The following is a 20,002-nucleotide window of genomic DNA, read 5'->3' on the forward strand; positions in this document are numbered from 1 at the left end:
ATGAGGCCTGAGAACCAGAGCAACGTGTCCCAGTTCCTCCTCCTGGGGCTCCCCATCCCGCCAGGGCAGCAGGGCATGTTCTTCACCCTCTTCCTGGGCATCTACCTGACCACGGTGCTGGGCAACCTGCTCATCATCCTGCTCATCAGGCTGGACTCTCGCCTGCACACGCCCATGTACTTCTTCCTCAGCCACTTGGCCTTCTCTGACATTTCTCTCTCCTCAGTTATTGTCCCAAAGATGCTCATCAACATGCAGACTCAGCAACAATCCATCTCCTACATAGGGTGCATTTCTCAGTTGTATTTTTACATACTTTTTGTTGGTCTTGACAATTATCTCCTGGCTGTGATGGCATATGACAGGTACGTGGCCATCTGTCATCCCCTACACTACACCACCATCATGAGGGAGAGGCTGTGTGTGCTGCTGGTGGCTGGCTCCTGGATTCTCTCCTGTGTCCATGATTTGTTGCACACTCTCCTCTTGGTCCGACTGTCCTTTGGTGCCAATAATATCATCTCCCACTTCTTGTGTGACTTGGCTGCTCTCCTGAAGCTGAGCTGCTCAGACATCTCCCTCAATGAGCTGGTCATCTTGACTGAGGGAGGAATGATTTTCTTCCTGCCTTTTGGTATAATTTTGAGCTCTTATATCCGTATAGGGACCATCATCCTGAGGGTGCCCTCCACTAAGAAACTCTTTAAAGCCTTTTCTACCTGTGGCTCCCATCTCTCCGTGGTGTTTTTATACTATGGGACAACTGCAAGTGTTTACTTTTCCTCCTCATCATGGGGTTCCAAAGACATAATTGCTTCAGTCATGTATACGGTAGTTACCCCCATGCTGAACCCCTTCATCTACAGTCTTAGGAACAGAGATATAAAACAAGCCTTACAGATGTGTGTCAATAGGGTTAAGTTCTTTAACTGGTAATCATTAAATCCTCTTGTTGCAGTCAGGAGCACAGTGAGACAGATCTTCTATAATTATTGTACGATCGATATCTTCAAATAATCTTAAAATATGCATTCTCTTGTTATGTACAAGTGCTATTAATATTCACTTGGTCAAATTTGCTACTTGGGTTGTTAATAATTCTTAATACCCTTGTTCATAATCTCTTATAAGACCTATACAAAATTTTTTGTAAAATATCTTACACAATTATAATTGTGAGTTTGTATTTTTAGACTATGTTATTGAAGACTCACTGGTTTACCATCGTGATCCATTCCTGATGAACTTTTATAAAAAAACTGATTATTGTTTGCTATCTCCCATTGGCTTCAAGCTGATTGTGCACATCTCTTCCAACTCACAATCAATGACATCATGTTGGTAGACTTTAATCAGTCATGAGAAGAATAATTACACTATGAAAATTAGCATGTGCTACAAAGCAAGACTTTATAGATGCATTTTTAAAATGAAGTTAATAGCACACATCTAGCAATGGGTCCTACCTTAATACCTCCTCTACTTCTGATATTAGTACACATATATTATAACTAAATCTATCTATCTATATCTCTATCTATACTTATAGATAGAGATATAGATAGATAGATAAAATTACAGATAGAGATATAGATACTAGTATAGCATTGGTAGTAAAGATGCCCCTTACTCATGGTTAGTGTTTACATGGTATTATTTCTAACACTTTAAAGTTTGCTACGTCTTTATATCTGTGAGGTGTCCATCAATAACCGTGTAAAGTTGGATTTGCTCTTTTTATGTAAGGCAACGATTATTATATTTGTGGAGAATTTTATCTATTAATATCCTATATAATAAAACCCTAATATGCAAAAGCCAAACAGTGGAACAACTGGCTGAATGACTAGTTGCTATGATGGGCACTGACCACCAGGGGCCTGACGCTCAATGCAGGAGCTGCCCCAGGTGTTCAGTGCACTCCCACAAGGGAAGCGCTGCTCAGCCAGAAGCCAGACTCAAGGCTGGTGAGTGAAGCAAAGAGATCGGGCCTAAGTCAGTGGCTGTCATCCCCCAATGGGTCTCGGACTGCGAGAGGGTGCAGGCTATGCTGAGGGACCACCCCCCCCCCCGCAAGAATTTTGTGCACTGGGCCTCTAGTCTAATATAATCATAATATATCTAAATTTATATTTTGCATATTACTGATTTTATTTGATATACCTGCTTTACAGTTATTGTCTCTTATCTTCCTCCCTTTTGATTAATCAAATATATACTTTTATTCAATTCCTCCTTATTTACATATTGATCATTTATTATGTTTTTGTTGTTGTTGTAATTCTTTTATATGATATAAATAGAGATTACCTCTTACTTACTCTTTAATTTTTAATTATAGTTTAATATACAAAACAAAATTTATCATGTTAGCCATTGGAGGCATACAATTGGGTGGCATTTAGGACACTCAACACAAATATCTCATATTAGGACCAGTAAAGAAAACTCTATGGAGCATCAATGAAATTTAGTATTTTGCTACTGGGAGAAATACATGAACAGAGATATTTATGAATCAATAAGGAGAAATAGGATATACTGTTAAATTTTAAAAAGCAATGTGCCCTAGCTGGCTTGGCTCAGTGGAAAGAGTGTCAGCCTGCGGACTGAAGGGTTGCAGGTTTGCTTTCGGCCAAGGGCATATGCTTGGGTTGCAGGCTCAATCTCCAGTAGGGGGTATTCAGGAGGCAGCCAATCAATGATTCTCTCTCATCATTGATGTTTCTATCTCTCTCTCCTTCTCCCTTCCTCTCTGAAATCAATAAAGAAATATATTGTAAAGTAAATAACTAAAAAGCAATGTGTAAAAGAGCATTTCTACCATGCTACATGTCATGTAAAAATGAAGGGGAAGTAAAATACTCATATATATGTCCACTTAAACATAATGACACACAGGAAGTAGTTAACATCTGGAAACAGCCCAAGTGCCCATCAGTAGATTAGGAATAAAAAAACCTTAGGGACATTTATACAGTGGAATACTACTTGGCCAAAAAAAAGGGAAAACTTGCTTTTGAGACAGCATGGATGGACCTGGAAATTATTATGTTAAGTAAAAAATGCTAGTCAGAGAAAGACAAATACCATAGAATCTTATTTATATGTGTAATCTACTTGTCAAAATAATGAAAAAACAAAATAGAAACAGAAGCATAGATACATAGAGTGAACTGACAGCTGTCAAAGGGGAGGTGTTAAGGAGGGCAGGGCAAAAATATGGTGAAGGAAGAAAGCAAGAAAAATATATATCACATATAGACATGAAAAGCTGTAGGGTGAGTGCCAGAGGAAAAGGGGTTTTGGGAGGAGGTAGAAGTGAACAAAGGGAGGATCAAAGGAGAGGGAAAGAGATATGAGTTTGGGTGGTGAGTGCACAATGCGGTATGCAGGCATTGTTTTATTTAGCTGTACACTTGACATCTGTATGGTTTTATTAAACGACTAGAGGCCAACCAAGCGATTGAAATCACGCAAGGAGGTGCCCCACCTCCCGCCTCCTGTTTCCAGCTGCACGAGGAGGCGCCTCGCAGGGTGCGGGACCCCAGAGGTGCTCCATGCACCTCATGGTGACCAGTCGTTTGGTCGTTTTGGTCGTGACACCTCTTGGCCTTTTATTATTATGATGTCTGTAAGTGACATTGCAATTTAGAGTAGACTGACAGCTGTCAGAGGGGAGGGGTTAGAATTATTTGTGTCCTTTGGACTATGTTGTCTTTTGCCACTAAAAATATATAGGAGAGGTGGTGAATAAGGCAAAATAGAATAAAACAGTAAAAGTGAACCTAATTGTAATCCTATTTTACACTGTAATTACACCAAAGAGGAAAATAAAAGAAGTACCCTAAGTAATTATTGAACTCAGAATTATGACTATATACTCTCACAATAAAAAAACAAACCTGACAACAAAGTTTTAAGCTGTACTTAGTGTGTCATTGACAGCGGTGTGAGTCAAGATTTGAAAAAACTCATCATGTATCCAAAGACTCAGCAAATAAGTAAACATTGAGGAAAAGGGAGTCCCTCTCTCTCTAGGGAGCTCTGTACATGGAATGGAAAAGGAGAGGCTGGAAAGAACTCAATGGTGTCAAACTAGAATTGGAGATATCACTTAGAAATCATGGGCTTTAAAATGTATAAATAGTTTGCAAGTTATAGGTCACATATCAACATCTATGCTGTTTCCATCTCCCATTCTTCCTGTCCCATTCCTGACCCTCCTGCTGTGGGTAATCATTCCTTTAGCTTCTCAGTTTCTAGTTTCTGTTTCTTGTGTTTCTTTTATATATATTTTCCAGTTGGCTTCTCTGCAATCATTTAGAATGCTCATAGGCAATAAGCACAAATAAATTTTCAAAATGAATAATAAATGATAAAAGATTATAACTCAGAGAATAAGAATCTATGAGTCCATAACATCCTATATAATAAAAGGGTAATATGCAAATTAACCCTAACAGCAGAACAACTGGTCGCTATGATGAACAATGACCACCAGGGGTTAGACACTCAATGCAGTGCTGCCCCCTGGGTGTCAGTGTGCTTCCACAGGGGAGTTCCACTTAACCACAAGCTGGGCTGATGGCTGCGAGAGTAGTGCTGGTGGCAGGAGCCTCTCCTGCCTCCTCGGCAGCGCTAAGGATGCCCAACTGCGGCTTAGGCCCGCTCTGCAGGGGAGCAGGCCTAAGCTGGCAAATGGACATCACTCGAGGGCTCCCAGGCTGCCAGAGGGTGCAGGCTGGGCTGAGGGACCCCCTCCACCCCCCGTGCACACATTTTTGTGCACCAGGCCTCTAGTAAATGAATAAATAAAAAACTAATGAGTGTGGAAAAAGAGTAATTTTCTTCTTATAAGAGAGTACAAATACTAAATCTAGAAGAAATAATCCTATATAATAACAATGCAGTATGCAAATTGTCCCCTCGACCGAGTGTTTGTCCAGGAGTTCGACCAGGGGGCAGGGCCAGCCAGGGGAAGGGAGGGAAGCCCTGGCAAGCGGTGGCAGCAGCAAGCAATGGGGAAGGGAGGGAGGTTCCAGCAGCAGCAGGCCATCAGGGGAAGGGAGGGAGGCCCCGGCCGGTGGCAGTGGCAGTGGCAGCAAGCAGCTGGGGAAAAGGAGGGAGTACCAGGCCAGCAGCTGGAAGTCGCTAGGGACCCTACCAGTGCACACATTTCATTCCCTGGGCCTCTAGTGAAATTGTAATATCACAATTTGGCAACAATATTTGCAATAATTTTCTACATTAAGAATCACCAATGGATGTCAAATATAGTGAGTTGAAATTTTAGTAAAGGAAATGTTATGCTTGTATAGTGTCAAAATATCTACCCAAATGATATCTATTAATTACAAGGTAAGAATAGTAACTTTAAAAAATAGTAACTACTCATACAACTTAACAAAAGGAAGATAAACAACCCAATCAAAAAATGGGCAATGGACCTAAATAGATACTTTTTGAAAGAAGACAGGAGAAAGGACAAAAGAAATATGAAAACATGCTCAAAGTCACTAATCATCTGGGAGATGCAAATCAAAACAACAATGCGGTACTCTCTCACACCTGTCAGAATGGCTATCATCAACAAATCAACAAACGACAAGCGCTGACGAGGATGTGGAAAAAAGGAACCCTCCTGAACTGCTGGTAGGAATGCAGACTGGTGCAGCCACTGTGGAGAACAGTATGGAGGTTCCTCAAAAAACTAAAAATGGAACTTCCATTTGACCCAGTGATCCCACTTCTAGGAATATATCCCAATAAACTAGAAACACCAATCAGAAAGGATATGTACACCCATATGTTCATAGCAGCACAATTCACCATAGCTAAGATTTGGAAACAGCCTAAGTGCCCATCAGTAGATGAGTGGATTAAAAAATGGTGGTACATCTACACACTGGAATACTATGCTGCGGTAAAAAAGGAGGCGTTCTTACCATTTGCAACAGCATGGATGGACCTGGAGAGCATTATGCTAAGTAAAATAAGCCAGTCAGAGAAAGATAAATATCACATGATCTCACTCATTTGTGGAATATAATGAACAACATAAACTGATGAACAAAAACAGATCCAGAGACAGAGAAGCATCGATCAGACGGTCAAACCTCAGAGGGAAGGAAGGGAAGGGTGGGGGTAAGGGGGAGAGATCAACCAAAGGACTTATATGCTAGCATATAGGCCTAACCAATGGACAGACAACAGGGGGATGAGGGCATGAGTGGGGGGTGGGGATGGGGGTAATGTGTGGATAAGGAAACATATGTAATAACTTAATCAATAAAAAAATAAAAACAAAACAATAAAAATAAAATAAAAATAGTAACTATCCAGTAGATAACCTGGAAGACATTACATTAGCAAATTATAGGTTAGGGCAAAAGTATGTTTAGAGAGATGGAGAATGTGTCTGGTTTTCTCTGTGTGTAGGTTACCATGAAAAGTAATACAATAATAATAAATAATAATATGTAAATAATCTCTGTGTTTTGCGTACTCACAACTGGAAACCTACTTTTTTCCAACCCTATATGACGTTTTACAATTTTTCTCTATGTTTAAAATAATTTAAAATGTTAAGTTGAAAAATCTTTTGTTCCAGCTGGAATAATGCCCAAGAAGAAAGGCGTCAGGGCATGACTGGAATCAGGGACACTGTCCCCAAGGACTCCCGTCCCTCGGGCTCTTGGACACAGGGCTCTCCAAAGGGCAGTCAGAAATTAGCCAGAAACTTGTGGACTTGGACTTTGTTGCAGTCTCTCATTAATAATTAAGTGTTATCATTGGACTCAATTCCCTGGAGCTGGTTAAGGAAAAGGAAAGTCTATAGAAGTGCCAAGGCCCCAGATATTGCTTCTGTGTGTCTACATATTAGGTCTCCTGAAGAAAAGCTGAGATGGGCAACAGACTGGCGCAGAAGGTGTCCGAACTCACCAATGATGAGCCCAGGTGAGAGGAGCTAGAAATCTGCACTTGCCAATGGATCTGCCTGTGTGCTAGTGAGTTCATGTGTGAGACTCTGTGTCCATGAATTTGTGTGTGTGTCCGCATGTATTGTATATGCTTGTGTACCTGGTATTTAATAGTTGTATGTGTAAGTGTGTGTGTCTGAGTATGCTATATATCTGACTCAAAGTCCTGTTTTCATGTATGTAGAACAGGTTGTCACTTCTTGGCGTGTGGTGAGGGACTCCTGATTCATGCCTGTCATCATAAACACTGGCATCACAGCTGAGCATCGGGAGTGAGACTGTTGTCTCTGCTTCTGGACAAGAAGACGCCCGACCTCACCAGGAACCAAGGTCAGCTCAGAGAGGGCTCACACCTCTGCTCAGCAGCATGTACTGGTGCACATGGGAGCTGTGCTGTGGGTGACACACTCGTGTGTGAGAGCTGGAAGGGGTGTTGTTTGATTTTCTCTGTGTGTATGTGACCATGTGTATGTGACCAGGTGATTGGATGTTGCTGCTGGTTTAATGACTGCCTGTGACTGAATAGGCTTAACTGCACCAGGTAGACACCCGTCCCTGGAAGGGGATGGTCAGAGGGGTGGAAGCCTGCCTCTCAGTAATAGGAGGGTGTGTGCTACTTGTTGTGGTGAGTGTGTGGCTGGGTGTGCATATGTGCTGTGGTGTGTGTTTCTCATGAGATTGTTTACAAAAATATTTTTTATTGATTTCAGAGAAGAAGGGAGAGGGAAAGAAACAGAAACATATGTCTCTATGTTTGATGAGACAGAATAATTGATCAGCTGCCTCCTGCACACATCCCACTAGGGATTGAACCAAAAGGCCAGGCATGTACCCTGTTCAGAATCAAACCGTGTGGTTAATAAAGGCCATTATAAACTGATGAACAGAAATAGATACAGAGGCAGAGCAGCATCGAACAGACTGCCAAACTACAGCGGGAAGGCTAGGGAGGGTTGGGAGAGGGGTCAGGAGGGGGGTTAAGAGATCAATGGAAGGACTTGCATGCATGCATATAAGCATAACCAATTGCCATAAGACACTGGGGGGTAGGGGAGGCGGGGAATGTCAAGGGAAGGGGGGAAAGGAGACATATGTAATACTCATTGTAATACTTTAAGCAATAAAACAAAATTTTTTTTTAAAAAAAAGAATTGAACCGTGACCTCCTGTTTGATAGGTCGACACTTAACCACGGAGAAACACCAGCTGGGCTCTTGTAAGATTTTCTAATTGTTTGTGGTCTTGTGTGCTTTTGGTGATGTGTGTACAGTGCTTGAGTTATGTATATGTGGTGAGTTGAGTATTACCAGATGAGTACATGAGTCAGATATGTTATTATTTTTGTGGGTGAGTGGTCCATCATTGTGTGTTGTGCATGTCTCACTTAGTGTGTTACTTATGATTTGTATGTATGTAGACAAGTGTTTTTGAGCAGAACCACATATTGACTATTCTTCCCTGAGGACGGGAACGTGGTCACAGGTGACTGGAATCCTCAGCTCAGCAGTGTGTGTGTGTGTGTGTGTGTGTGTGTGTGTGTGTGTGTGTATGTGTGTCAGAACTCAAGTATGTCCTTACCTGTTCTTCTCTGGCACCATTAGCTGAGATAGCCACACTCTAAGCAACTCCCTGTTTCTTAAAATAAATATGCTCTCATTTCCATTTACCAGAGTGTGAGAGTTCCTCAGATTTTGAAACTTATTCTTCACACTTCCTTTTCATTTTTAAAAGTTTTTATCGGGGGTTTTGGTCATTTTTTAAATTTCCTTTTCCTCCTCTTTACTTTTATTAAATGTCCCAGGAAAATAACCTCTAGGCATCATGCTGTGTGAGGTTATTGGGCAAAATCACCATCAAATAGCGGTGAGACCTTGGGAAAGTTACGTAAATTTTGATCTTATATTGTGAATCTTACAGAGGCTCTCAGTAAACAGTTACTGTGCAAAATAAAGTTAATATATTTGAGAATTTATTGTCAGTTGGAAGGTATATAAATATAAAGGAATGAAATTATCTAGTAAGATGTTTCAGAATTTTGGACAACTTTGAGTCCTCACAGCTCTAATGTAATACTTTGTGCTTGGCTCCCCTAAGCAAAAAAATGGATGTTTTCCTGTGTAATAGTCAAGAACGTGGGTTCTGATCTCAAATACTAGTATATATTAGACAGAACCCCATGAAGTAGCTAATACTTGGTGATTTTTCTTATATAAAAACTAGTGGCCAGTGCACGGATTGTGCACCCTCGGCCGAAGGTGGAATCATGTGGCCCTGTGGAATCACGCGGCTCCCTACTCTCTGGTTCCTGGGTGTGTCACCCAAGAACTGCCGCTGCCAAGTCACCACAGCTTGGCAGCTCCTGCATGGTCATTGAGAGTCATATATATCGGCTGGTCAGATGGTCGGGCGGTCACTTAGCATTTTATATATATATATAGATGATAATACAAGTTTTATACATTACATATTACATACATTATACATACAGATGCACACACATGTGTGTGTCCTTCTATTCCCTACTGCATCGCTGTGTGCCTGGAGAATGTGTATCATTTATGTTTCTATTTCTTAAAAACTAAAAAAGATGAAAGAACATGAATTATTAGTGCAGCTGTAATGGGGTTTTAAAATCTGGGAATGTAAGTTTGACGTGTGGATTTAATTAGGAAATGTAGGTAGGTCCTTAGGCCAATATGCAAATGTTGTACTAAATATTCAACCATTTTATGAAAGATAGTTTCTGCACTATTTTGGTTTTGGAGCCATTGTGGCATCAAGTGGTTTTGAATGGCCACCCATTTGACAGTCTTCCTGGGTTTACAGCTGTGGGTCAATGACCCCGGCTGATTCACAGGAGGAATATGAAAATGCTCCAAGAAGCTCAACTCAGCTCTGGAGTCTCATATTATTTGAAGGCACTAACAACTGATACCAGTTTCTGGGGCTCATCTTTTGTTTCTGCCCCAGTGAATTGTTAGGATTGGGCTCTGGCCTGGTACTGAAATTATCTCAGTCCTTAGAAGATGTCCCAACACAGACTTGATGTTAAAAGTAATGGTTGAATAAAACAGAGAACCCCTTCTTGCTACTGTGGGACAAGGTCTTGGTGACTACTTTGGGGTCTCAATGTTTTCCTGGACCAGACTGGGAAAGAGGGAAGATGCATACATCCCCAGGTGTGAGAAATAAAAATGAAAGTATTAAAAATGAATGGTTTTCCCAGAGAATAACAGTATGAGATGTGATGCTTCTGGTTGTCTTTCTTAGGTTTCTGAGATTCCCACACCTTCTTCATCCCCAGCAGACAGAAGAGAAGCATGAGGCCTGAGAACCAGAGCAGCGTGTCCCACTTCCTCCTCCTGGGGCTCCCCATCCCGCCAGGGCAGCAGGGTGTGTTCTTCACCCTGTTCCTGGGCATGTACCTGACCACAGTGCTGGGCAACCTGCTCATCATCCTGCTCATCAGGCTGGACTCTCGCCTGCACATGCCCATGTACTTCTTCCTCAGCCACTTGGCCTTCTCTGACATTTCTCTTTCCTCGGTTATTGTCCCAAAGATGCTCATCAACATGCAGACTCAGCAACAATCCATCTCCTACATAGGGTGCATTTCTCAGTTGTATTTTTACGTACTTTTTGTTGGTCTTGACAATTATCTCCTGGCTGTGATGGCATATGACAGGTACGTGGCCATCTGTCACCCCCTACACTACACCACCATCATGAGGGAGAGGCTGTGCGTGCTGCTGGTGGCTGGCTCCTGGATTCTCTCCTGTGCCCATGATTTGTTGCACACTCTCCTCTTGGTCCGACTGTCCTTTGGTGCCAATAATATCATCTCCCACTTCTTGTGTGACTTGGCTGCTCTCCTGAAACTGAGCTGCTCAGACATCTCGCTCAATGAGCTGGTCATCTTGACCGAGGGAGGAATGATTTTCTTCCTGCCGTTTGGTATAATTTTGAGCTCTTATATCCGTATAGGGACCATCATCCTGAGGGTGCCCTCCACTAAGAGACTCTTTAAAGCCTTTTCTACCTGTGGCTCCCATCTCTCTGTGGTGTTTTTATACTATGGGACAACTGCAAGTGTTTACTTGTCCTCCTCATCATGGGGTTCCAAAGACATAATTGCTTCAGTCATGTACACGGTAGTTACCCCCATGCTGAACCCCTTCATCTACAGTCTTAGGAACAGAGATATAAAACAAGCCTTACAGATGTGTGTCAATAGGGTTAAGTTCTTTAACTGGTAATCATTAAATCCTCTTGTTGCAGTCAGGAGCATAGTGAGACAGATCTTCTATAATTATTGTATGATCGATATCGTCATATAATCTTAGAATATGCATTCTTTTGTTATGTACAAGTGCTATTAATATTCAACTTGGTCAAATTTGCTACTTGGGTTGTTAATAATTCTTAATACCCTTGTTCATAATCTCTTATAAGACCTATACAAAATTTTTTGTAAAATATGTTACACAATTATAATTGTGAGTTTGTATTTTTAGACTATGTTATTGAAGACTCACTGATTTACCATCATGATCCATTCCTGATGAACTTTTTTTAAGAAACTGATTATTGTTTGCTATCTCCCATTGGCTTCAAGCTGATTGTGCACATCTTTTCCAACTCACATTCAATAACATGATGATGGTAGACTTTAATCAGTCATGAGAAGAATAATTACACTATGAAAATTAGCATGTGCTACAAAGCAAGACTTTATAAATGCATTTTTAAAATGAAGTTAATAGCACACATCTAGCAATGGGTCCTACCTTATTACCTCCTCTACTTCTGATATTAGTACATATATATTATAACTAAATTTATAGATACGTATATATACACATACAGGTACAGATAAAAATACAGATAGAGCTATAGATACAAGTATAGCATTGGTAGTAAAGATGCCCCTTACTCATGGTTAGTGTTTACACGGTATTATTTCTAACACTTTAAAGTTTGCTACGTCTTTAGATCTGTGAGGTGTCCATCACTAACCGTGTGAAGTTGGATTTGCTCTTTTTATGTAAGGCAACGATTATTATATTTGTGGAGAATTTTATCTATTGATATCCTATATAATAAAACCCTAATATGCAAAAGCCAAACAGTGGAACAACCGGCTGAATGACTAGTTGCTATGATGGGCACTGACCACCAGGGGCCTGATGCTCAATGCATGAGCTGCCCCCAGGTGTTCAGTGTGCTCCCACATGGGAAGCGCTGCTCAGCCAGAGCCGGACTCAAGGCTGGCGAGTGAAGCAAAGGGATCGGGCCTAAGTCAGCGGCTGTCATCCCCCAATGGGTCCTGGAATGCGAGAGGCTGCAGGCTATGCTGAGGGACCATCCCCCTCATGCAAGAATTTTGTCCACTGGGCCTCTAGTCTAATATAATCATAATATATCTAAATTTATATTTTGCATATTACTGATTTTATTTGATATACCTGCTTTACAGTTATTGTCTCTTATCTTCCTCCCTTTTGATTAATCAAATATATATTTTTATTCAATTCCTCCTTATTTACATATTGACCATTTATTATTATGTTTTTGTTGTAATTCTTTTTTATGCTATAGAGATTACCTCTTACTTATTCTTTAATTTTTAATTATAGTTTGATATACAAAACAAAATTTATCATGTTAACCATTGGAGGCATACAATTGGGTGGCATTTAAGACACTCAACACAAATATCTCATACTAGGACCAGTAAAGAAAACTCTATGGAGCATCAATGAAATTTAGTATTTTGCTACTGGGAGAAATACATGAACAGAGATATTTATGAATCAATATGGAGAAATAGGATATACTGTTAAATTTTAAAAAGCAATGTGCCCTAGCTGGCTTGGCTCAGTGGAAAGAGTGTCAGCCTGCGGACTGAAGGGTTGTAGCTTTGCTTCCGGCCAAGGGCATATGCTTGGGTTGCAGGCTCAATCTTCAGTAGGGGGCGTGCAGGAGGCAGCCAATCAGTGATTCTCTCTCATCATTGATGCTTCTATCTCTCTCTCCTCTCCCTTCCTCTCTGAAATCAATAAAGAAATATATTGTAAAGTAAATAACTAAAAAGCAATGTGTAAAAGAGCATTTCTACCATGCTACATGTCATGTAAAAATGAAGGGGAAGTAAAATATTCATATACATGTCCATTTAAACATAATGACACACAGGAAGTAGTTAACATCTGGAAACAGCCCACGTGCCCATCAGTAGATTAGGAATAAAAAAACCTAAGGGACATTTATACAGTGGAATACTACTTGGCCGAAAAAAAGGAAAAACTTGCTTTTGAGACAGCATGGATGGACCTGGAAATTGTTATGCTAAGTGAAAAATGCTAGTCAGAGAAAGGCAAATACCATAGAATCTCACTTATATGTGTAATCTACTTGTCAAAATAATGAAAAAACAAAATAGAAATAGAAGCATAGATACATAGAGTAAACTGACAGCTGTCAGAAGGGAGGTGTTAAGGAGGGCAGGGCGAAAAAATGGTGAAGGAAGAAAGCAAGAAAAAATATATATCACATATAGACATGAAAAGCTGTATGGTGAGTGCCAGAGAAAAAGGGGTTTGGGGAGGAGGTGGAAGTGAACAAAGGGAGGATCAAAGGAGAGGGAAAGAGATATGAGTTTGGGTGGTACGTGCACAATGCGGTACGCAGGCGTTGTTTTATTTAGCTGTACACTTGACATCTGTATGGTTTTATTAAACAACTAGAGGCCCAGCAAGCGATTGAAATCGTACAAGGAGGTGCCCCACCTTCCGCCTCCTGTTTCCAGCTGCACGAGGAGGCGCCCCGTGGGGCGCCGGGCCCCAGAGGTTCTCGATGAACCTCATGGTGACCGGTCATTTGGTCGTGACACCTCTTGGCCTTTTATTAGTGTAGATGTCAGTAAATGACATTGCAATCTAGAGTAGACTGACAGCTGTCAGAGGGGAGGGGTTAGAATTATTTGTGTCCTTTGGACTATGTTGTCTTTTGCCACTAAAAATAAATAGAAGAGGTGGTGAATAAAGCAAAATAGAATAAAACAGAAAAAGTGAACCTAATTATAATCCTATTATACACTGTAATTACACCAAAGAAGAAAATAAAAGAAGTACCCTAAGTAATTATTGAACTCAGAATTATGACTATATACTCTCACAATATAAAACAAACCTGACAACAAAGTTTTAAGCTGTACTTAGTGTGTCATTGACAGCGGTGTGAGTCAAGATTTGAAAAAACTCATCATGTATCCAAAGACTCAGCAAATAAGTAAACATTGAGGAAAAGGGAGTCCCTCTCTCTCTAGGGAGCTATGTACATGGAATGGACAAGGAGAGGCTGGAAAGAACTCTATGGTGTCAAACTAGAATTGGAGATTTCAATTAGAAATCATGTGCTTTAAAATGTATAAATAGATTGCAAGTTATAGGTCACATATCAACATCTATGCTGTTTCCATCTCCCATTCTTCCTGTCCCATTCCTGACCCTCCTGCTGTGGGTAATTATTCCTTTAGCTTCTCAGTTTCTACTTTCTGCTTCTTGTGTTCCTTTTATATATATTTTCCAGTTGGCTTCTCTGAAATCAGTTAGAATTCTCATAGGCAATAAGCACAAATAAATTTTCAAAATGAATAATAAATGATAAATGATTATAACTCAGAGAATAAGAATCTATGAGTCCATAACATCCTATATAATAAAAGGGTAATATGCAAATTAACCCTAAAAGCAGAACAACTGGTCGCTATGATGAACAATGACCACCAGGGGTTAGACGTTCAATGCAGTAGCTGCCCCCTGGGGGTCAGTGCGCTTCCACAGGGGAGTTCCACTTAGCCACAAGCTGGGCTGATGGCTGGGAGAGTAGTGGTGGTGGCAGGAGCCTCTCCTGCCTCCTTGGCAGTGCTAAGGATGTCCAACTGTGGCTTAGGCCCACACTGCAGGGGAGCGGGCCTAAGCTGGCAGGTGGACATCACCTGAGGGCTCCCAGGCTGCCAGAGGCTGCAGGACGGGCTAAGGGACCCCCCCGGTGTACGAATTTTTGTAAACCAGGCCTCTAGTAAATGAATAAAAAACTAATGAGTGTGGAAAAGGAGTAATTTTCTTCTTTAAGAGAGTACAAATAATAAATCTAGAAGAAATAATCCTATATAATAACAATGCAGTATGCAAATTGTCCCCTCAACCGAGTGTTTGTCTAAGAGTTCGACCAGGAGGCAGGGCCAGCCAGGGGAAGGGAGGAAAGCCCTGGGCAGCGGCAGCAGCAGCAAGCAATGGGGAAGGGAGGGAGTCCCCAGCAGCAGCAGGCCACCAGGGGAAGGGGGGGAGACCCTGGCCGGTGGCAGTGGCAGTGGCAGCAAGCAGCTGGGGAAAAGGAGGGAGTACCAGGCCAGCAGCTGGAAGTCGCTAGGGACCCTACCAGTGCACGCATTTCATGCACTGGGCCTCTAGTGAAATTGTAATATCACAATTTGGCAACAACATTTGCAATAATTTTCTACATTAAGAATCACCAATGGATGTCAAATATAGTGAGTTGAAATTTTAGTAAAGGAAATGTTATGTTTGTATAGTGTCAAAATATCTACCCAAATGATATCTATTAATTACAAGGTAAGTATAGAAACTTTAAAAAATAATAACTACTCATACAACTTAAAAAAGGAAGATAAACAACCCAATCAAAAAATGGGCAATGGACCTAAATAGATACTTTTCGAAAGAAGACAGAAGAAAGGCCAAAAGACATATGAAAACATGCTCAAAGTCACTAATCATCTGAGAGATGCAAATCAAAACAACAATGCGGTACCATCTCACACCTGTCAGAATGGCCATCATCAACAAATCAACAAATGACTAGTGCTGACGAGGATTTGGAGAAAAAGGAACCCTCCTGAACTGCTGGTGGGAATGCAGACTGGTGCAGCCACTGTGGAGAACAGTATGGGGGTTCCTCAAAAAACTAAAAATGGAACTCCCATTTGACCCAGTGATCCCACTTCTAGGAATATATCCCAAGAAACTAGAAACAACAATTAGAAAGGATATATGCACCTCTATATTCATAGCAGCACAATACACCATAGCTAAGATTTGGAAACAGCCTAAGTGCCCATCAATAGATGAGTGGATTAGAAAACTGTGGTACATCTACACAATGGAATACTTAGTGGTGGTAAAAACGAAGGAGTTCTTACCATTTGCAACAGCTTGGAAGGAGATGAAGAACATTAGGCTAAGTGAAATAAGCCGGTCAGAGAAATATAAATATCACATGATCTCACTCATTTGTGGAATATAATGAACAACATAAACTGATGAAAAAAAACAGATCCAGAGACAGAGAAGCATCAATCAGACAGTCAAATCTCAGAGGGAAGGTAGAGGAGGGTGGGGGTAAGAGGGAGAGATCAAACAAAGTAATTATATGCTAGCATATAGGCCTAAACAAGGGACACAGACACCAGCGGGGTGAGGGCATGAGGGGTAATGTGGGGATAAGGACACATATGTAATAACTTAATCAATAAAAAAATTAAAAACAAAACAAAAAAATAAAATAAATAAAAATAAAATAAAGCCGAAACAGGTTTGGCTCAGTGGATAGAGCATTGGCCTGCGGACTGAAGGGTCCCAGGTTTGATTCCGGTCAAGGGCATGTACCTGGGTTGCGGGCACATCCCCAGTGGGAGATGTGCAGGAGGCAGCTGATCGAGGTTTCTCTCTCATCAATGTTTCTAGCTCTCTATCTCTCTCCCTTCCTCTCTGTAAAAAATCAATAAAATATATTTTTTTAAAAAATAAATAAAATAAAATAAAAAATAGTAACTATCCAGTAGATAACCTGGGAGACACGACATTAGCCAATTATAGGTTAGGGCAAAAGTATGTTTAGAGAGATGGAGAGAGTGTTTGGTTTTTGGTTTTCTCTGTGTGTATGTTACCATGAAAAGTAATACAATAATAATAAGTAATAATATGTGAATAAACTCTGTGTTTTGTGTACTCAAAACTGAAAACCTACTTTTTCCAATCCTATATGACATTTTACAATTTTTCTCTATGTTTAAAATAATTTAAAATGTTAAGTTGAAAAATCTCTTGAACCAGCTGGAATAATGCCCAAGAAGAAAGGTGTCCAGGGCATGACTGGAATCAGGGACAATGTCCCCTAGGACTCCCGTCCCTCTGGCTCTTGGACACACGACTCCCCAGTCAGAAATTAGCCAGAAACTTGTGGACTTGGACTTTGTTGCAGTCTCTCATTAATAATTAAGTGTTATCATTGGACTCATTTCCCTGGAGCTGGTTAAGGAAAGGGAAAGTGTGTAGAAATGTCAAGTCTCCAGATATTTCTTCTGTGTGTCTACATATTAGGTCTCCTGTAGAAAACCTGAGGAGATGGGCAACAGTCTGGAGCAGAAGGTGTCTGAACTCACCAATGAGGAGCCCAGGTGAGAGGAGCTGGAAATCTGCACTTGGCGATGAATCTGCCTGTGCTAGTGGGTTCATGTCTGAGGCTCTGAGTCCATGAATTTGTGTGTGTCTGCATGTATTGTATATGCTTGTGTACCTGGTATTTAGGAGCTGCATGTGTAAGTGTGTGTGTCTGTGTGAGCTATGTATCTGACTCAAAGTCCTGTTTCCATGCATGTAGAACAAGTTATCATTGCTTGGCGTGTGATGAGAGACTTCTGATTCATGGCTGTCATCATAAACACTGGCATCACAGCTGAGCATCGGGAGTGAGACTATTGTCTCTGCTTCTGGACAAGGAGATGCCCGACCTCACCAGGTACCAAGGTCAGGTCACAGAGGGCTCACACCGCTGCTCAACAGTATGTACTGGTACACATGGGAGCTGTGCTGTGGGTGACACACTCCTGTGTGAGAGCTGGAAGGGGTGTTGTTTGATTTTCTCTGTGTGTATGAGACCATGTGTATGTGATCAGGTGATTGGGTGTTGTTGCTGGTTAATGACTGCCTGTGACTGAACATGCTTCACTGCACCAAGTAGACACCTGTCCCTGGAAGGGGATGGTCAGAAGTGTGGAAGCCTGCCTCTCAGTAATAGGAGGATGTGTGCTACCTGTTGTAGTGTGTGTGTGGCTGGGTGTGCATATGTGCTGTGTTATGTGTTTCTTGTGACTTTTCATAAAAATATTTTTTATTGATTTCAGAGAAGGGAGAGGGAGAGAGACATAGAAACATATGTCACTATGTTTGATGAGACAGAATAATTGATCAGCTGCCTCCTGCACACACCCCACTAGGGATTGAACCCAAGTCCAGGCATGTACCCTGATCAGAATTGAACCATGACCTCCTGGTTGATAGGTCGACACTCGCCCACTGAGCAGCACCAGCCGGGCTCATGTAAGATGTTCTAATAGTCGTCTTGTGTGCTTTTGGTGATGTGTGTACAGTGCTTGAGTTATGTATATGTGTTGAGTTGTGTGTTACCAGCTGAGTCCATAAGTCAGGTGTGTTAGTATTTTTGTGGGTGAGTGGTCCATCATTGTGTGCTGTGCATGTCTCACTTAGTGTGTTACTTATTATTTGTATGTATGTAGACAAGTGTTTTTGAGCTGAAACACATATTGGCTATTCTTCCCTGAGGACGGGAACGTGGTCACAGGTGACTGGAATCCTCAGCTCAGCAGTGTGTGTGTGTGTGTGTGTGTGTGTGTGTTTATGGGTGTCAGAACTCAACTATGTCCTTACCTGTCCCCCCTCTGGCACCATTAGCTGAGATAGCCACACTCTAAGCAACTCCCGGTTTCTTGAAACAAATCTTCTCTCCTTTCCATGTACCCGAGTGTGAGAGTCCCTCAGATTTTGCAACTTCTTCTTTACATTTTCTTTTCTTTTTTAATGCTTTTCTCTAGGTTTTTTTGGTCATTTTTTAAAATTTCCCTTTCCACCTCTTTACTTTTATTAAACGTCCCAGGAAAATAACCCGCAGGCTGTGTGAGGTTATTGGGCTGATTCACCATCGAATAGTGGTGAGACCTTGGCAAAGTTACTAAATTTTCTTCTTAGTTTCCCCATCTATAAATGAAAAGAATTACACTTCTATTGTGGAACTTACCGAGGCTCTCAGTAAACAGTCACTGTGCAAAATACAGTTAATGTATTTGAGACTTTATTGTCAATTAGAAGATATATATATATATATATATATATATATATATATATATATATATATATATAAAAGGAATGAAATTATCTAGTAAGAGGTTTCAGAATTTTGGACAACTTTGAGTCCTCACAGCTGGCCTCCTCTAAGTAAGAAAAAGGATGTTGGCTTCCCAAGAAAGAGAAGGGAAATTTCCATATGTAATGGTTAAAAGCATGGGTTCTGATCACACAGATGTATTATATAGAACCCCATGAAGTGGCTAATACTTGGTGATTTTTATTATATAGAAAATGATAATACACATAGCAAGTTATATACTTACATATTATATACATTATACATACAGATACACACACACGTGCCCTTCTATTCCTTATACATTGATGTGTGCCTACAAAATTTGTATAATTTATGTTTTTAATTCTTAAAAACTAAAATAGGTGAAAGAACACCTTTTCTTAGTGCAGGTGTGAGGAGGTTTTAAAATCTGGGAATGTAAGGTTGATGGGTGCATTTAATTAGGAAACGTAGGTGAGGTCCTTAGGCAAGTACCCAAATGTTCTCCTTAATGTTCAACCATATTATGAAAGATATTTTGTGGACTATTTTGGTTTCAGAGCTATTCTGGCACCAATTGGTTTTAAATGGCCACCCATTTGAGAGTGTCTGAGTTTACAGCTGTAGGCCAAAGGGACCCGAGGGTTCACAGGCGGAGTGTGAAAATGCTCTGAGAACCCCAACTCACCCCTGAAGTCTCACGTTACTTCAATGCACCAACAACTGACACCAGTTCCTGGGGCTCATCTTCTGTTTCTGCCACAGTGAATTATTATAGTTTGGCTCTGGGCTGG

At 41.0% G+C, this 20,002-nt stretch overlaps 1 protein-coding gene across 1 annotated transcript; it reads left to right on the plus strand.

The window, feature by feature from the left end:
- Positions 1-11,239, plus strand: LOC102421846 (olfactory receptor 1J4-like). Its single transcript, XM_006105636.3, has 2 exons — positions 1-497; positions 10,303-11,239. Exons 1-2 carry the CDS (start codon positions 1-3, stop codon positions 11,237-11,239), a joined length of 1,434 nt encoding a protein of 477 aa, XP_006105698.3.
- The last annotated feature ends 8,763 nt before the right edge of the window (positions 11,240-20,002 follow it).

Source organism: Myotis lucifugus, unplaced genomic scaffold, assembly GCF_000147115.1.
Source record: "Myotis lucifugus unplaced genomic scaffold, Myoluc2.0 scaffold_706, whole genome shotgun sequence".
Lineage (NCBI taxonomy): Eukaryota > Metazoa > Chordata > Mammalia > Chiroptera > Vespertilionidae > Myotis > Myotis lucifugus.

What these genes read in the sequence shown, in the direction of transcription:
- LOC102421846 (XM_006105636.3), top strand. Translation starts at nt 1, where the DNA reads ATGAGGCCTGAGAACCAGAGCAACGTGTCCCAGTTCCTCCTCCTGGGG. An exon ending in ACTCTCCTCTTGGTCCGACT is followed by an intron (nt 498 to 10,302) that starts GTCCTTTGGTGC and finishes ACAGAAGAGAAG; the next exon opens with CATGAGGCCTGAGAACCAGA.